The sequence below is a fragment of the Oreochromis aureus genome, linkage group 8 (assembly GCF_013358895.1).
Source record: "Oreochromis aureus strain Israel breed Guangdong linkage group 8, ZZ_aureus, whole genome shotgun sequence".
NCBI classification, from domain to species: Eukaryota; Metazoa; Chordata; class Actinopteri; order Cichliformes; family Cichlidae; genus Oreochromis; species Oreochromis aureus.
The window spans coordinates 10,873,809-10,893,555 of NC_052949.1; the positions used below are offsets into that span (position 1 = coordinate 10,873,809).

The 19,747-nt window shown below is 38.6% G+C and overlaps 1 protein-coding gene across 1 annotated transcript; it reads right to left on the reverse strand.

Annotated features, from left to right (window-relative positions):
- Window positions 1-54: 54 nt before the first annotated feature.
- Window positions 55-18,607, reverse strand: glud1b (glutamate dehydrogenase 1b). The gene is made up of 13 exons (XM_031750751.2): window positions 17,989-18,607; window positions 11,956-12,036; window positions 11,676-11,731; window positions 11,276-11,339; window positions 9,769-9,863; window positions 6,928-7,107; window positions 5,108-5,245; window positions 4,868-5,005; window positions 4,671-4,751; window positions 3,593-3,716; window positions 2,699-2,790; window positions 2,416-2,478; window positions 55-1,059 (listed from the first exon to the last, which is right to left on the reverse strand). Exons 1-13 carry the CDS (start codon window positions 18,383-18,385, stop codon window positions 940-942), a joined length of 1,629 nt encoding a protein of 542 aa, XP_031606611.1. The 5' UTR covers window positions 18,386-18,607; the 3' UTR covers window positions 55-939.
- Window positions 18,608-19,747: the final 1,140 nt, after the last annotated feature.

Below are 19,747 nucleotides of genomic sequence, written 5' to 3' on the forward strand. Positions count from 1 at the left end.
AAAACACCAGATGTTACAGGATGAGCTCACCAGAAAATAAACACTGATAACACATTTCTGTATCTGAACATTTTTATGGTTTCCAAAAAAAAAAAAAAAAAAAAATATGAGTACAGTAAAAATAAAAATTTCCTCCAAAAATGCTGCAGTACTGATAAACTGGACGGTTAAACTGAAGAATACTCAGGCAGGGATTGGCCGATCACAGTGACACCTCGGCCCATCCCTGCTCTTCTCTCTTGGCCAGTGGATGAGTCGGGAAGAAGCTGCATTTACGATGGAACAACAGGGATGGGAGGAAAATAAAGGGGACCAGGAACATGAAAACACAACTATGAAGAACACTGAATCTCTGTTGTGAATTCTAAAACTTGGCAAAACCATCACTAACTTTTTACACCTTAAGAGTGACAAGACATACTCAAGGGTAATAAAATTACCATTTTCTCTTATTCACATGAAGTTAAATCTAAATCCCTTTGAGTTAACATTAGACTGAAGTGGCCGTGTCCCTTTTAGAGCAGACCTCCTCCTAAAAATAAGGCATCTGTAGTGCTATCAACTGAAACAACTGCAACAGGAGGGTCACACATGCATTCAGCGATCACAAACACAGAGCTAAGAACGTGGCTGCCGTACAGCTGAATTATAAACACTTGTATGATGGTTGGGGGATTCTCTGTCTGTAACCTCAGGCAAAAAACAAGAACAGGACAATATTTAAACAGAGTTACAGAGATATAATGACAGCACAAAGATCATGAAATAACTACGAGGCAAGCCACTGTGTCGCTGCATGTGTGTGTGAAAGGAGCCAAGGAGCAGCGGTAAACAGTGATATGTTCTGAAGGCTGTTTTAGAGGTGGAGGAAGGCAGGCGAGGGGATTCGACAGCAGAAGGGTGGAGGAAGGGAGAGTAGTGCGGACCATGGTCAGCCATTTATGTGAAGGTGAGCCCAGCCTCGTTGTAGACCTTGAAGACCTTCTCGATGGCGTTCACATAGGCAGCTGTCCTCAGGTCCAGACCGAGGTTATACTTGCTCGCTGTGCGCATGATTTGCTGCAAAAGAAGATGATGACACAGGTTATACATCTATACCGCCAAGTTCAACATTTCAATGGATGCAGTTTCCTGGTTTAACCTGGTCAGCCAGACATTTGTTTAAATAGTGAAAAGTAAAAAGGCGTCTTTCAGGACAATATAAAAACTTTAACTCTTCTTTTCTCAGTCCCTTCCCGTCTCCTTACACACTGAGCATCTTTCTCTTGCTTAGGGGTCTAAATGGGTCCACATCAGGGCTAAAACCGGGTTAGATTTATCTCAAAGGTTAACATTTATCAGATGTCCACATTATAGCAAGCTGCTGTTTTGTTTTTATGTTTTGTTTTGTGGTTTGTTTGTTTTTTGAAAAACAGGAACTGGCTGGCATATATTTGGTTGAGAAAAACAAACTACTGTGTTTACACATCCAGAAAAGAAGTGTTCAAAGTCTTTTCAGTGAGTTTTTGCTAGATGGGTAACAGCAGTTACAACAGTTTAGTCTTGACGGTGAGAGTTGAAAAAGTTGAACTAATGAAAGAGACCAGGTCGATAGACTGCATGTAATAGTTCCTTAAGATTCTGTCACCGCAGGAGTCAGAACAGGCTAGAGTAAGTTGAAGTAACTGTACAGGAAATATAGAAAAGAGTTTATACAGTGTTCAAACGAGTACCTTCATAGAAAGGACTACAAAGCAAATGAGTTTAGACTTTATCCCATCAAAGTCTAATAAAACAGAACAATATAAAATCAACGTTTAGCACATACTGTTATAAAATTTTGTTCCTGGAGGATCATCTGAACGTTGGCACTTTCCTTCCTAACATTGTTACCTTACAGTATAAAGTTCTCTGAGATGGGGGGAAAAAAAAAAAAAAAAAAAAAAAAAGGAAAGAAAAGGAAAAAAAAAAAAAAAAAAAAAAAGATCACCACTTAATGCACTTTGCATACTCTTTGGACTGTGGGAAGAAAATAAAGCAGACGGAGAAAACTCAGAGCCACAAGGAGAACAAAAAATCCACACAGACAGAAAGCTCCTTGTTTGAACCTCAACATTTCTTCTGTGAAGCGACACACAAACTGCTGCACCACCACCCCATCCTGGAGCTCCATTTCAGAAAGCAGGAAATGTGAGAGCTGTGGTTTAAGCACTGATGTCCAATTGACCGTAAAACAATCAAACCATAATTACATTGTGTGTGTTGTTAAACAGGACTTAATGACAACTAACAGGATGTGCCTGCTTACAAGTGGAAGCACTGTGCCTGATATTTTGTCTACCTGAACCAGTTTTTCAACGTGCAATTACGGTGATAAGAAGAAATAAAAAAATGTTTGAGAACCACACCTCTGACATTTCCTGCATGATTACTTACCCGAGCAGATCTCTCCATAGTGTAGGCCAATCCAGAGTGAACAATGTCCTTCTCTGAGGCACCCTGTAAAGGACGATTATGTGTTAACCCCACATCAGGCTGAGCGACAATAGTAAAATAGTTCTTGGATTATTAATCAGCTGACAAAGAATAAACATTAGCTGGGTTAATCGCGTTTATTGATTAGAATCAGTTTCATATGGAGGCAACACACTGGTACTGTGTGGTACTTTTACACCATTTAAACAAGAAATGCATGTGTATGACAGCAGCTGTTACTTACAGCAACTCTGGCCTGGAAGTCAGCAGTAGGTACGATGGGAATGGGTCCTCCCTGCTTGCCAAACTTCCTCTCTAAACTTTCCTGAACAGACACTAAAGGAGATAACAGTAAAACAAAAATACAAATGAATCACAAATACTACAAATAGCAGTGATAACATGTCTGATTCACTGAGTCTATCATATAATTGGCTGTATGAGAGTGCCAATCAGAAAGTACATGAACAAAGCAAAAGAGCGACACCAGAAGATAGGTGACCACAGAGTCAGTTGATTTACAAAAAAAAAAAAAAAAAAAAAAAAAAAAAAAAAAGTAAGAAATGTAAGCATTTCTTCTCTAAATTCTTGTTGGCTACACAGTTTCACTCATTTTCTGTTTCTTTTGTTCTTTTTTTTGTTGCCCAACACCATCAAAAGATACTGCTTATCAAATCTTTAAAGAAGCTTATCTATGAGAGCAGTCAGAACTAAGTTGTTACTGTTGGAGGAAAGCAGCCTACCCTGGAACCACAAGAAATCAAATTGAGGACAAACTACATCTTAACCACGATGTAAAGGTGTTGTGATTGTATTTGCTAGTGAAAAGATTTTGATTCAAGATAAAAAAGGTACACAGGACGATTGTAAAGCATTTGAAGAAATTTACTACTCCAGAGAGGAATAAACAAAAATATAGAGATCTAATTCTGATGCTGTCTCTCCATCTGAATAAAATGTTTTGGGTCACACGCACGCACACACACAAAAAAACTTGTACGAGTGAGTTTGTTTGCGTTTTATCATTATTTTTCATTCCAATTTGCAACACGTCTCTAATGTAATGAATAAATGCTGTCAGACAATATAAATACAATCTGTGTCCAGATAAAAGCATAAACTGCAGATTTGTACTCACTGAGGAGGTGGTAGTTTGAGTCCCTCTCATATTTGAAGGTTAGTCTTCCATAGCTGACATGGTTGAGATTCTTCAGCCACTCGAAATAAGATACCGTCACACCGCCAGCATTCAAGTACATGTCCTGCAAGTAGAAACAGTCTTCACTTCTCTGTATGGATAAGTGCACAGATGAAAAGGTCCTCTGGATGGAAAATATGACTTTTAAATATCTGATTATATATGTTATAGAAGAAATTATTTTACAAGCACATATCGAAACTGTATTTTAAAGCAAGAACTAGAAACAAGACTTAGTAATGTATTCCATCATATTTCTAGTTAGAATTTATATTTACAAATGCATGTTTTCAGTCCCAGTCCATTTGAACATGAGGAAAATATTTTAATTTACAAAGAGTTTAACCCTCAGCAAATGAATGTGTTTTATCGAAACTGTACGAGTGTGCTTTGATTAACCGTATTTGATGGATAGATGCTGGAAACACAAGAAAGGGACCCCAATAAACTGTTATTGATTCTGCTTTGTTTCTTGTGATCTGAGCTCAGAATGATGGGACTTCATGTCTTATTAACCAAGTCCTAACCAATTCAAATGTCAGACAAAAACATAATTACAAGAATATGTTTAAATAATAAAATAATGTGCTATACTAATCTAGATCTGGCCTTTTGTATAAATTTGAAGATTTCATTTGCTGTGCTTTGTCCCTTTTTTCTAGAAAAATGTTTTTTGAGGATGTGAACTGCTGAATGAGCAGAGCAGATTGTTTTTCCTGTTTATTTTTGCTTTTAGACTGTTTATTTCTTGTTAAAAATAAATGAATGAAATGAAAAGATTAGCATGAAAATAAAATGAAATCTATGCTTTTATTCTGTGAACAAAACCATGTTTAACCTGTCATGCTTAAATCTGTTGTACAGTTCAGCTTAATTAAGTCTGAATGTGTATGAATGTGCAATGTGTGCACATGTATTGTCATTCAGGGAATCAAAACACACAAAAAATAATTCACTTAAAACAAACCAAAAAAACTAGCTTGTATTTCTCTGTGTGTTTGGTGGTGTGTGTGCTTACAGGAATAACCATGACGTTGTTTTCCAGGAAGATTTTATCAGCACCTGGGGTGGTGGGACCATTGGCACCCTCAGCAATGATCTGACAAAAATAAACACATATACTTAACCACTACCTGAACTGCTCAACCTTAATCATTTTAATCAGACTGACAGTTTAAAATCACAGCAGCTTTTGGAATCAGACAAAGAGTTTACCTTGGCCTTGATCTTCGGAGCATTGTTACGTGTGAGCTGCTTTTCTCCAGCTGCAGGAATCAGGATGTGGCAGTCCGCTTCCAAAATGTTCCCCTCATAGGGTTTGGCTCCTGGGAAACCCACGATGGTGCCATGTTGCTGTAGAGATGGATGTTTCAGTGGAGAATGAATAAGTACAATTTCAAAAAAAGAATAAAAAAAAAAAATTAAGAAATGAGGGAAAGACGGCAGTGCTGATACCAGTTTATAATCCTCCAGCTGTTTGGGGTCGATACCATCTGGGTTGTAGATGGCTCCATCAATCTCTCCGATGCCCACACACTTGGCCCCAAACCTGTGCAGGTACCTCATTGAGTGGAGACCCACATTACCAAAGCCCTGTGAAAGTCACAGCACATAGTTATTACAAATAATTATTCCCCTTCTCCATCAACAAACAAAACGATGTTCATTTTTAAAAGCTACATACTCTGCTGCCACCATGTGGCCAGATGAGGTTAAGAAGAAAAAAAAATCATCAAATCATTATTTCATTTGACTATGGATGGGTGACAGCAGTACAGTATATATGAGATTTGAAATTTCTCTATGCATTCAGCTGCACACACTATAAAACAGAACAAAAATGTGAATAAAAATTACTAAAACCAGATGCAGCAAGGAAAAGAAAGATACTTAAACACTAATGCCAAGATTCTGTATATCCAACTCCAGAAATTGGGATGTAGAAAGAAGATGACATTGTGTATAAGTTATAGATAAACCTCAAAGCACAAGTCTCACAGTTTTAAAGCAACAACATAGTTAATATCGCTAATATCGTTGCTGATATCACCTTTTGGCCACTAACAGAGCTGCTGGATAAAGACAAGAAGAGAGACAACTTTACAAATGATTTTAAAAAAAGAAAAGAAAAGAAAAAGGGAGTAAATATATACCCCTGCTTTCATCTTAATACCACATTAAAGATCTGCTCTGTCCTTTCTCACTAATAAATCTCTAAGAAAATGTAATCTCAGCGCAGCACAGAGTAATCCCCAAACACAGACACGGATTAGCTTTTTGAGCATCCACATCATGAATCAGCTGTCGTCACAGCTTCTTCACCTCCTCACCCTATCGTCCCTCACTTTAAACCCACTCAGCAGTCATCATCATCCTTCAAAATCTTTGTTTCTTTACAGTCACTGAATCTGAACTATCTGCCACTTTGCAAATCTCAGTGAAGCCAGGACATTAAACTTCAAACATAATCTCAAGCAAATACAAGAAGATCCTTAAAAAAAAAAAAAAAAAAAAAAAAAAAAATCTCAAATCTACAAGTCTTGCAGCTAGCTTCACAGAGATGGTTACTAAATGAAATGGATGTAAACACACAGAGCTATTGATCAAGAATATCAGACTGCACTGCTGTCATGAAGAGGGGAAATTACAGAAAGTATTGTAAGAAAACAGCAGACACCACTGCCGAGGGCTTTCCTGCTTAGTTTGTGTCAGTGACACGTGAGGAGCTGCCATGTGACTATTGGAAATGAAACTGCTAAGCAAAATGCTGCTCTTTGACTTTTTATCTCTGCAGGCACACTTCTGCTTTCACATGGTTACAGTTAAAATCAGCACAGCTTTAAAGAAAAGACAAGTTCCTTTTAATCAACACTGCAAATGATTCCAATAATTGGATGCATTTCATTGATGAGTTTTCATGCTTGATTCTAAAACATATTAGTTTAAACTCAAACTGTTTTTCACAAAACCAGCTGGAACTTGAGCAGCAGAGCAGCCCAGTTTCTTTGTTAACTGGTTCCTCTCGATGAATCATCCTTTTCCATAAACAAAGAAGGGAAAACTTGAGCTCGCTGCTGCCTGTGCAGTATGAGGAGATCAGGCAAAAACAGATGGCACGGCTCTGATTGAGGCACAGCTTTAAAACCCCTCATAATGACTTCAAATGAAAACTTAAGTCCTGTGACTATCAGGGAGAAAACAGCCGCACAAGAGTCTGCATCACTGAAATCATTCTTCTTTGTTTCTCTTATCAAAGTGTACATGCGTCTGTGTACCTGGATAACAAAGGTCTTGTCATGGAAGCCAGGAGTGAGGCCCAGCATGCTCATGTAAGAAGCCTCATTAATGAAGTTCTCAATGCCGTGGAAAACTCCACGACCGGTGGCTGAGATACGCCCGTGGATTCCTCCTTGACTGATGGGCTTTCCTGTCACACATGCATGTGCGTTGATGTCCTGTAAGGAGAAAAAAAAAGAAAAAAAGAAATCAGACCACAGTTTAAAACACTACTATGTACACAGCATCTTTGCACACAGATTATTGAAACCTCAGTTGGGCAGTGTTGGAAGAGAAACTGACAAACACAAAAACTTCCAGCATTATAATGAATAATGTAAACCAAAGAAACCAAGATTTTTTTTAATGAATCAGGTATCTGGTATGTGCCACATACAACCTTATTTAATCAGTAGGTAGGCTAGACCATTACAAGAATTTGCAATAATTTATGCTTAACAAAAAACACCTTGTAGTATTTCTAAAAAAAAACTAACAATATTTTAAATGTTTATGATTCAAAACACTTGCTTAGATTCAACTATATAATTCCACAAATTTAGACAAACTCTTTAAAGCTGGCACCACCAAAAATAAGCAACCATGCATGAGTAATTTTTGCACTGCAAAGTTCAGACAAAGTCATCCAGTAGGTCAAATGTTTTGCCAAGCCAGAGCCACAGTCTCCAGTGACCATCAATGGAACTCCCCCCTTTTCCTGCTCAGCTTCAGCTCAGGTATTGCTTAATATACATGCAGATGTCATAAAATGTCATGTGTGGCCCAGGTACCATGACACGTACTACACGTACTACCCAAGCTCCTCTTCCCTCAGATACCCAGAGTAGGAATTTGTGACCTACTCCATAGGGGTATCTGGAGCAGAGGTCACATGACTGTGTAAGGGGAGAGGAGACCAGAGAGAAGAGTGGAACAGGGCCAACACAGTTTTTAAATCATTGATATTCACACATGAATGAGCCCGAAGTGGTGACTGCTGGATATTGACCTTAACTGGAACATAGCACCCATCACATGAATGTGAGCAAACAAAATGACTACAACACAACCAGCAGGCCAATTTGGTAACGCTGGCATTACAACCTTTGTAGGGAATCTCCCAGTGTGAACTGGATCTATTTGTTTATAAACTAAACACTGATTACATTTAATTATCAGCATTCATTCTTGCACATCCTTTCTTAATTTATGAACATGCATAGCGTGCATCTGTATTATGTACCTGGCTATATTGTTTCATGTTTTTTGCACTTCTCTCAGATCCTGATCTCAATGATACAAACTGTTTTAAGAGTTTAATAATAACAAGAACAACAACAACAATAATGTAAAGTAGAAATATGTCTGTTATATGGTTTAAATCCTCAACTTCTCAGTGTTTCTAGAACACCACTGTGTTCATCAATGTTGCTTGTCTCTTACCAAGTATTAATAGGAAAAAATAAATGTCAAGAATAGACTGAGATATTACTTTTTGTGTTTGTTTTTCTGATGTCTGAGGTTATCCTTGAAAGGCATGGATACAAGAGTGTGCACCTAAGAGTGCTCCTGTGGTCACAATGGCCTGCCATGTTGTGGTTAGTTGTAAATGTTTGCTGTGTGCCATAGTTGTGAGCTTTTTGTTTATTTGTTCGCTTTGTTTGTTTGTCTTTCAATTTAAAAATGAAAATAAATCTTATTAAAAAAAAAGAAGAATAGATTGAGATGTGTACTATTAAGCAAGATTAATGGGATAGCAAGAAATGTCAGTTTTCTGTGTCATAAAACTGTGTTGTTGTTTTTTTTAACTTGGCAAATCCCTATGGTGACTTATGTGCAACACATAACCTGGTCTGCAGCAGGCTGTGCTCAAACTTTTGGCGAAAGCGCCATGTTTTTTTCTAATTCTTTTATTTAAAACAATTTTTCCAGTCCAATAATTGTTGGAGGAATACATTTTATATGTGCAAGTTGTATCTCACTGCTGCCAAGTCTCTTCCACAGCCAAGTCTCTTCCACAGCTGAAATATTTTAGCTATTCTTGACACAGATTAGAAAATTGATCAGGCCATCACCAAGAATGCCTTCTCAATTATCAAAGTTCATTCTACTTAAGTGGCATTCACGAAAAGGCATATAATGCGTGAAATGCTCCTTTTCATGTGAGCATGCACAGAAGTGAGAAGCCCAGCTTATGTTATTAACTAATAACAGCAGTTATTAACTTGTCTGTCATCTGTGGGGGGGTTTCGATCCAGCTAATGCACAGAGAGCCTGACTGTGTTGAACCTCCTTTGCAGTACAGCCCTCAGGATTATGCAGTCAACACTGTTAACAATTTGAAAGGGATTATATTTTTTAACTTTGAAACAATAAGGTGTTGTAAGCAGAGAGAGGGTAAAAGATATGAGTAATATTATGGTCTTTTCTTGCTGCTAACAAGTAAAATATCAGTCAACTGAGAGTTCTCTGACAATTATAGTTTTTAGATCAAACCAGTTGTAAACAACACATGATCGCATGTGAAACAATAAACATGGGTAAATATTTTCCATGTTTAATCAAATAAACCTTGTTTGACAGACTGAGACAGCACAATGATTAGCTGATAACACGAACAGAGGCCTCAGTCTGAAAAGCTCCTTTTAAGACACGAGGAATGCTTCTGTGGTCAGCTGGAAAGGGCGAGGCAGGAAACCACTGTTCATGGTTTATGTATGACTCACTCCTTGTTTTTTTAATTTAGCCGGTTTTAAAATTTGTGCCGAAACTGCAGCCAAGTCAGACAGACTGGCTATGCCGTCTACAAAATAATATATCCATTAAGTCTGAGAACTTACAGTATGTGCAATAGTGTTCGCATACGTGTCGGCAATCCAGGACATTTCCCTCTCGCCTGTGCTCATGTCAGGAGCAGGGACATCGATGCCAGGTCCTGTTGAGCAAAGACAGGAAGGAAAGGAAAGAAAGGGAGAGAGAGGGGAAGAGAGTTTAAAAAAGAAAAAAGAAAAAGAGTATAATATCACAAACTCTGAGCACCAGGCTTCGTGTCCTTGTGTGACATAACCATGTGCCTCAAAGGGCCTCAAGATGTGAAAACAGCAGCAAGCATGCAGACAGAAAATAACTGAATCTGTCCACAGACAGATAGACAGAGAGACAGACAAGTGCTGTGGGCAGATGGTGGGTACCTTTTTACCTCCAAGCTCCACAAGCAGCAACTATTGTTGACTACTGGTATATAACAGACAGCGTCATATCCTTCCGTAGTGTTTAAAGTAAACACATTATGAACATTTTAATTGCATCCAGGTAAGGGTCAATAAACAGGTGGTATAGGGGCCCATTAACCCATGCAACCACTGAACAAGTTTTCTGTGACTTTGCTCAACATAGTAAACACATCTATGTCAGCTTCCTGGAGAAAGTAAATGAAATTACCATATTAATCTTTGTGAGGTTGAGTTAAAAAAATTAATTATTCTGACAAATGACCAAGTAGTGACAAATATGCATACGTGTTCCCTTGTTTTTACCTTTTTAAAAAAAAAAAAAAATCTTAGGTTCTTTAATGTGATCTTAAAGGGCTGATTTTGTCAAAAGTTGTCCATCAGCTAAACTGGAACGACCTGTGCCAAACAAGAACAATTATATACCCTCAAGAAACTAACCCAGTATTTTTTTTCCCCCATATACTGTAATTAAGCATAACCTTTTATGTCAATTTGTACTTCCAAACTAAATTAATTACTTTGCAGATTCTGATTAATAATACATAACCAAAGTTATGATTTACTATTAAAGTATACCTGGCAATATACCCAGCAGTATGTGACGTTTATGAGCCCAAAAATTAGCCTCAACTTTGCCACCTACTGCCAATCTTAGTATTTAAACTATAAATCTAGGGAAAATAAAAATTAATAAGACGGATTTTTAAATATATTATTATTTTTACTCATGTGACTTTTGATACTTTAGTACCCAAGTTCCAATTTTTAAAATGCCAACTTTTACTCTGTAGGTTATCCCTATGTACTTTAACTTAAGAAAAATATCAGTGATCAGTGTACCTGCATCTTGTCCTGACTATATACTGTAAATATACATTAGCTAATTTTTTATGATTTTTTGGTTTCTCCACCTTTATAAATATCAGAAGTGAGTTTCCTTAACCATTATTAGTTGTCTACCCTTTTACTTGACAGACACACTCTGAAGGACCCCAACCTGAATAAACACCATTAGAAGACTGGAAATGTTTACCTTCATGGGTGAAAGTATTTACCTCTCACTTCTAAAGCCCATTAAACAGTTAAAACAACCAACCACACACTAGAAACTCACCAATGAAGCCCTTCTTGGCCAGCTCAATCGTGAATCTCCTGGTAATCTTCTCCAGCTCATTGTCCTGCAACAAAGTGTGGTTACATTACTTCCAGAAAACTAAACAGTTCATATAAACAAATTCCTATCAGATATTAAGAAAGATGCTTAAGGCATCTCTGAGGTTTTGTGAGAGTTTTCTCTTCAGTTGACTATAAGCTTAGATGAACAGTTGATGACCTTTAAATAAATGACAGTGCCCTATAATTAAGCAATCAAAGACAACAAAAAAAAAAGAAAAATGAAAAAGGCTCGTCTCCTTTACCACCTCAAGTTTATTGAGTGATTGATCTCTTATGTTGCTGTTGTTACGAGGGTTTTATTAATTATGTGAGAATAGGCTTGCAATCAGAAGGCTTACAGAGTAATTCTTAGGATTGATCTTGACTCCAGCTTTGGCTCCCCCAAATGGCACATCTGGAAGATAATAATACAGCTTTATAACCACAAGAACATGCATACATTACTTTGCAAATACCCATGAAGACATACAAGATAGAAGCAGGAAAAAAAGAAAATTGGCTAATTATTCTCTGGCATTTCCACATAAGTACCAATCTCCTGTACAGTATTAATATGTGTGCAGAGTTCAGGGATGACCTTCTGTAGACTTTGTGGAAGGCTAAGACTTTAATGCTTACCAACAACAGCACATTTGTAGGTCATCAGAGAGGCCAGGGCTTTCACCTCGTCCACAGACACATCTGTACTGTAACGGATACCTGAGGAAAACGCACACAGAGGGAACAATTTGTAACAGGGCCTGTATAGAAAAGCTGAAAATAAAGGTCTCAATGGTTTTCCATGCACAAAATGTAACCTTCCTTCATATTTTCTATGTTTTTATTAGCTCATTAATCAGTTCAAGTGTGTTATATATTGATAGAAGATTGTATATTCAGTCTGTAACCTGGATAAGTCCTTGACTTCAGTCAAACAACCAGCTTTCCTTACAAAGATTTTTCACTGAACTGCCCTTCAAGTATCTGTCTCCCAGCCATAATAATAAATTCTCTGAATTCTCTAAATACTAAGGGAAGGCACTTCAGCGTTTCCTTGATTATTTCCTTTAGCAGAGGATACATTGGACCTAAGAAAGGGAGATCATGACATCTTCATAGTAAAGCACCAAAAAAACCCAAACAAACAAAAAGTCCCAACACATAATTAACACGTTAGTTAAAATTGAATTTGCCATTGCATGGCATGACTTGCTGTTTTGAAGCTTCAGTGGTAGGCTATTAAAGGCAGGGATGAAATTACTCTGCTGCAATAAAATATACTTCTTATCAAGCTGTTGCCATATGTGAAGACTGTAAAACAGCTAATAAGATTATGAGCTACATTAAAATGACAAGTGAATTTAGGGGTTACCATTTTCCATTAGTTATATTGCCAGCTTTTATAACCATCTTTAATTAGAGACTTCACAAAATTAGAAGTGGACTGGATCACATCTCAAGCATGAAGTGATAATGAATGGACATGGACAGTATGGGCAACTAATCTCAATGCAATACCCATTTTATTTCACTTTATAGGGCATCCATTCCCCATCTAAAACCACAGCCTTGGTGGGCATGAAGTCATATTGCTCACCCTTTTTAAACATGACCTCCATGAAACAACACGATAACAACAAGTTGGTGAAGGTATTTATAATGCACTTTTTATATTCCATTATCAGGACATTGCACTTTCACCACAGCAGCATCAGACCAACAACATCCACTGTCATATCATGAAGCAGCCAGAGTATTCTTGGTCTTAAAGTGTCTCCCCTATCTGTAGAGGTTAGCAACAGCAAAAGAAAATGAATAACAGAAGGACTGTGAAAAACCAGAATAATAATGACTACACAAGACCACATGAATGGGTCAAAGATCGCCAAGTGTGTACGGCAGTCAGGGCAACAATAATGGGTGGGTGGAGACCAAATGAACCAATCGTAGCCCCCCATTGTGCCCCCAGCCCTTCAGCTGGAGTCATACCTTCCTGTTTTCTGGCGTTTACTAGCGTCACCGCAGCAACATGTGCAGCATTACATGAGATCATATAGCATGTCACGCTGCCCCCGTCTCACTGGCACAGTGTGTGTGCGCACACGAGTTAGATGGCAATGCCAAAAATAGTGCAGGGTCCAGGGTTAGCTTACACACACGAACCCAAGGACGAAGCGCACAAAGAGGAGACGGCAGCATGTTTTGTGTGTGCATATCTAGCTATGCTTGTTCAACTGAATGCTGAAAACTACAGCACAAGTAAAAGCCCCTCCTACTATGGAATCATCTTACACAGAGGCCCTCCAGCACAGACAAACACCACCAAGCAGTTTTAGCCAGAGTCAAAAGGAAATCACTAGCATTTTAATATTTCTGATAACCAGGTTTGTTCATTTTTGCTTAACAGATAGCAGGAAAATGTATACATTTCTGCCATATAAAGGCATCATATTCTCATTTTCTTTAGAGTGCATTTGTTACATACATAACAAATCCCACCAAATAATCATTAGGAAGCAGGAAACATCCTGCACTTTACTTGATTACGGAATTTTATCCGTACATACTAGTATTTTCATTACTGCAGTTAGAGCTTCTGCTTTCTTTGCTGTTCTGGCAACACTGCATTAAACTATAGTGAATGGAAAACGGAGGTACTAAAAACATTTAAAAACAAAGCTCTGCGTTTCAGAGCTTATTTTCCATTCATCCAAAGATCAGCTGAATTACCACAGCCAGCAAAGGACAATTGTATGCTTACTGATCAAATTAAAAAAAGGAGGGGAAAAAAGGCCGATTATCAAACCATCCCCCATCCAACCATGTTTTCCCCACCCAACCAACAGAGAACCACAGCAACAAGTACCAAAACAGACTGTAAACACATTCCTCTAAAATGGGAGGGCAGATTTGAGTTTTCTCTCAAAGTTAAACTTCCTCTAGCACTCAAACTAATGGCTCTCTCTGGTCCAAACAAAAGTGCCAATTATCTAACATTAAAAATTTTTTAAATGTTATTTTTAGGTGGCAAAATTCTTTACCATAAATATATTTAAATAGTACTATAACTTGTACATTGGAATTCTTTTTTAAAGCCAGGTTGTTTTCTGTCTCAAACTGGGGAGAAACTGCACATGTTTACATCATTAGTTCCCATACAGTGGAGATAAAGAGTTGGTGTTTCTTGATTTAATAAATGCATTTCCATGTTACTTTATGTGTTGGCCACTTGACTGTATTATAACTAAGAAAACTACTATTTATGGTGTTAAAAAGCTCTACTAATTATTTTTCAATTTTTCCTCTAAACATCAGGACACTGACTAGACCCATGTAAAGGAATTTGGACAGCTGTAAGCAGATATTTTTATCAAGGTGTAATTCACAAGTCTTTGAGTGTTTGAAGTGTAAATTTGTCAGAGAAAGCCTCTGATTAGGAACGGAGGACTGTGACACCGTTTTGTTTTGTTAAATGTGCATTTTAGTGAAACTGGTTCTACTTAATGTCTTCATGTTTTTATGTATCAGAAGTCCTCTGTATCTGCATTTTTTCACAATATTGCACAGTTCACATGTGACAACAGTGACATGAAATAACCTACAACTGTATTCCACTTCTGCACAAAAAAAGGAGAACAATGGGAATCACTATGCAGACTATACAAAATTTCAGTAGCCTTTTTCAGTTTTGCATGCACATTCACACAGACATAACACTTCTTGCATTCACATATCCAGTTAAAGGCAGCGTGGTCCAGCCTGGCAGCTGTCAGTCTATGTGGCTCTCAAAAGGGGGAAGATGAGCACAACATGCACACTCAGACAGCCTTTGCACTTTGTAGTTTGATCTGAATACAGCAAAAGCTTCATACACTACATCAATGATTAAGCCACTGAAAGATAACAACTTCAAACCATATTCAGACCATTATCCATGGGACTGACATGAAGGACCAATGCTTCAAGCTATTTCAAATCTGTAACAACTGCATATGACAGCTAAACCAATATGAGATCATAAACTGGGCCTGATAAGAAATAAGTTTAAATGATGGACTTTATTCTACTTATTTCATTTTTACTGGCTCAAAATGATAATTTCTGGACATTTGAAAATTAAATGTGTGTTTTATACTTAAGTTAATTAAACCCCACTTAAAAAACAGACAGGTGGGTTTCCCTTATTAAAACCCAGAAACCCAGATTAAAAACCCAGATTCCTTTTTGGCCTTTTAGCCTTTATGGATAGAGATAGTATAGAGAAACAGAAAAGTGGGGAGAGAGAGGGGTAGCCACACAGTAAAGGGCCATGGGCCTACTCAGCCACTGAGCTAAACCCAAGCCCAGGCCCCATTTTTGATATGCTGGGTGTAGAAATCACTCTTCTTCTCTTGAAAGTGAAACTAGGTGGTTGTTGCTTTGTGGTCATCAAAGTGCCAAATATGCATTTTAAAAACTCAGCAGCAATGCCACTTCCCAAACTCAGTTACTCCAAATTCCACAACTTTTGCTGTAAACAACTTCATGTATTAACTGTTCTTTTTCTGTATACATCTGTCAACCACAAGAAACATGCAGCTAGCCAAGTTACAGCTCAGCTTTAGGGGGCTGTTGCCATTAAACGTTTATAAGCTGTCACTACCATGAACCTCTTGTCAGTGGTACATGGAGACTTTGGTATATGCCTGAAAGGTGTAGTTGAATAGAAAAAAAATTGTTCCTACATAAAACTGCTCACAATAAGATCTGTATATTTTATTTTGATTACTCATGTCATTATATTTGGGAAGAGATATTGCAGTTTTCATTTATTAGGGGATTTTTTTTTTCTTTTAAATGGGACAGTTTGGTCCCCAAGGCAAATGCCATTTATTTCCACTCTGCTGTTTTATGATACCTACAAAACTGGGTAACAAACCAAATAAATAAATAAATAAATTAATAAATAAATAAGATTTTGTGTCAGTTACACATTTTTTATTACTAATATTGCAACTACACAAAAAGTAATGAATAAGATTTAAATTTACTATATTACTAAATATCAAAGGGTGTAACTGAGTAATTAGAGTAGTTAAACTAGTAGCAAGTAGCAAATAGTTAAACAGATTGGTTTCTTGTGCAGTGCAAACTACAATCAGCTAACGTCTAGGTGTTAATTATCTGGTTGGTTCCGTGGTTGCAAAAGTGCCTTACTGCAACAGTATATAATGAGAGATTAACGATATCTCAGATGGATGAATAAAGTTTGTTTTACACAAAATTACATACAATTGTGCGTTGACCACAAAAGATTAGCGCTAGCTCAATAGATGAATAAATGTACTTTACACACATTCACGTGTATGCCTTTGTGGTGAACTGTGCCCTGTTACTGTAACTATTAGCTATTAGTCCAGCATGGATATGGCTTTAGATTTTCAGGAATAATGCTACTGTGAAGGGCAGTTCATGCAAGACTGTTCTGATTTTGCTTTGGATTGGGGAGATGCTCGTGATGCTGGACAAGCTTATTGATTTTGAATGTCCCTATATTGCTTCTGAGTGCTGGTTACTGCCTGGACAGGCAGTAGTGCTATAAATTCATAAATGGGTTATATTACCGTTAAGTGGTTTGTCGGGTGGGTGGGTGGTGGTGGGTGAAAGATATTTCATGTGGGTGCCACACTGACTCATCTAGGCAGATAGTTTACCAACCTTGTTTTTTTTTTTAACCAATTCTTTTGTACAGGCCTCATAGACAACATGCAATGTCCATGTCTTGAACAGAAATAGGCCTCCCCTTGGAAGGGGCTGCATTCACTACATTAAGCAGCTGCCGTGGAAAGGTTTCACAGTGTCATTACCAGGCTAGTGTCTCTCCACACCACTGAAACCTGCCCTTTGTCTGGTCAGCAAATGAAATGCATGTCTTCTTTCTTCAGAGAATTCCTCTTCTCTATAACACCCTCCCCCATCTGTTACACTGACAAATAGGATGCCTGGAAACACAGCCACCCCCTCCTAAACTTTAATGCCTCATCTTTTTTATATACATTGCAACCTTCTGTTCACAGTTTACCCAGGGTGCGTTGCAGCAGTAGCCCATTGACGCTTCTGGTTTTGAACCTTGAACTATATACTCCAGAGCAAATGCAATAGTATACCATGTATTTGCAGTAGTTTTAGGAGGATCACAATGTAAACTTCTGCATTTGCCCTGTTTTCCTGTGTTTTGTGCTGCACATGTGGAGATGTCAGCATAAAATTATGTATGACACCTGATGCCTGTAGGTCTGTTTTCTCCATAATATTTAGAGTGAGACTGCGCTTTAACTCTTCATCAAACCGCAGGCTGACAAAGTTAGTATGCATGCATAACTACCTTAAAAACTGAAGCTTTTTAAGACTGGACAAAGTATGGGTAACTGCTAGCTTGCAAGCTAACCAACTAGAGCAGATACAGGTGAGGAAGAAGGTCACTGCTGTTGTGACACATAATAAACAAACATAGGAAACATGATGCTAATTTAGCAGTAAAAAGTCTAAGGTTCAATTACTGGAGTAATGCGTGTTTTTAGTTTATTTTATGCTTTTTCAAAGCAAGCTAACATTGCTGCTAAATAGTGCTAAAAAGCAGGCTAAAGCTAGCTGTCAAACGGGTTGGTGGAGGTGGTTTGGCTCAGTTCTTACCCCCTTTGCACGGTGTCCTGTGCTGGCTGTGTTGGGCGCGGTAGCCCTCCACCACCTCCCACTCTCCGTTATCCCTCTTGATGGGGAAAGACACGCTCAGGACGTGATTACAGGGCTTGATGATGCGCAGGATGCCCCGCACACGGTTCCGCTTCTGCTCTGGGCTCTCCCTAGTCTTCAGATCCTCCACCAGCTTGTCCTCTACGATAGCGGCCCCGCGGTCGAAGAAGCCCTCGACCATCCTGAAGAAGTTAGGGTCGTCGGGCTGGTTCGCTGCGTCGGCATAGCGACGGACCCTCATCAGGGAAGAGGACGCCGGGAGAGCGGAATCCACGCACCCCGAGGCCAGGGCACTACCCGCAGAGCGGCTCAGCAGCTCCCCGAAATACCGATACATGACTAAAACTAGCTAACCGTGTGAACAAACTAAAGAAAAGGCAACTAAACAACAACAAGGACAATGGGGGTGACGACAGGAAAAGGGGGTAGAATGAGAGACACAACAGCTCTTCACCGTGTCCCGTCCTCTGGCTGAGTGGGGAATGGCATGTCGTGTCGTGTCAGTTGGCTTTAAAAGGCAGCGCGAGCCGACGACACCAACTGAGGCTCTCCCAGACGCACGCGCAAGAGGAGGGCCTACATGGGTACGCGCAATTGCCAAACCGTTAAGAGTGCGCGCTCCCGGGTTTAAACCATTGGTTTATAATGCCAGTGAAAAGAAAAGGTCCGGGCACAAATGTGTAACCGGCACGAGCCTCCTCTTTCTCTCTTCAGTAATCAGGCATATAGATCGGTGCAAAATTATATCTGATATAAAATAGAAAATGTTTTTCATCAGGACAATGACATATTCAGTGCTGTCAGAAACTATTCTTCCGCTGCTTAATTTCTTTCTTGAAGTTAAAGACAGTGTTTATGATTCAGCAATAAGAAAGAGAGTGGGGAGAGTTTGCATCCATGGGAGAATTCCAAGGAGAAAGCCACCACTGACCAAAATAAACACAATCTCTCGTCTGGCATTTCCAAAACAACATCTGATCCCCAGAACAATAGGGAAAATGTTCTGTCGAATGACGAGAAAAAAGTTAAACTTTTTTGGAAGGTTTCAAGGGCAGCATTTCATAAAAGAACATATAGGCTGCCCAACATGGTGGTGGTAGTGTAATGGGGTGGGGGCTGCTTTGCTGCTTCATGACCTGGAAAACTTGCTTTTAATGGAACCATGAATTCTGACCTTTCCTAGAAGGAGAATGTCCAGTCTGAAGCTCAAGTGCATTTGGGTTGTAACCAGTTATCTCAAACACTTTATTGCAGGTCTTGCTGCTAAGGATGGCACAAGCAGTTATTAGGTGTAGAGCAGGGGTGTCAAACTCAAATACACAGTGGGCCAAAATTCAAAACTGGAACAAAGTCGCGGGCCAACATTAATATTTATTGAAAAAAAATCTTCCTCCAGATATAAGAATGAATCTTTTCTTATGGACTCAAACAAGTTTTGCTGAAAAACTGAATATGGAACAAGCAAAGCTTAATACTAAACAATATATATATTAGCTGTATAATACCAGTAGGCCAGCATTAATAGTAATTTGGTATGGCTTCGCGGGCCAAATGTAATTAGGCTGCGGGCCAAATTTGGCCCGCGGGCCAGAGTTTGACACCTATGGTGTAGAGGGTAATTAGTTTTTCACACGGGAGGTTTGGGTGGCTTTTTTTACTTAATAAATGAAATCATCCTATAAAAACAGCATTTTGTATT

What these genes read in the sequence shown, in the direction of transcription:
- glud1b (XM_031750751.2), bottom strand. Translation starts at nt 18,385, where the DNA reads ATGTATCGGTATTTCGGGGAGCTGCTGAGCCGCTCTGCGGGTAGTGCC. An exon ending in CTACAAATGTGCTGTTGTTG is followed by an intron (nt 11,732 to 11,955) that starts GTAAGCATTAAA and finishes ATTATCTTCCAG; the next exon opens with ATGTGCCATTTGGGGGAGCC. An exon ending in CTCCGAAGATCAAGGCCAAG is followed by an intron (nt 4,752 to 4,867) that starts GTAAACTCTTTG and finishes TATTTTTGTCAG; the next exon opens with ATCATTGCTGAGGGTGCCAA.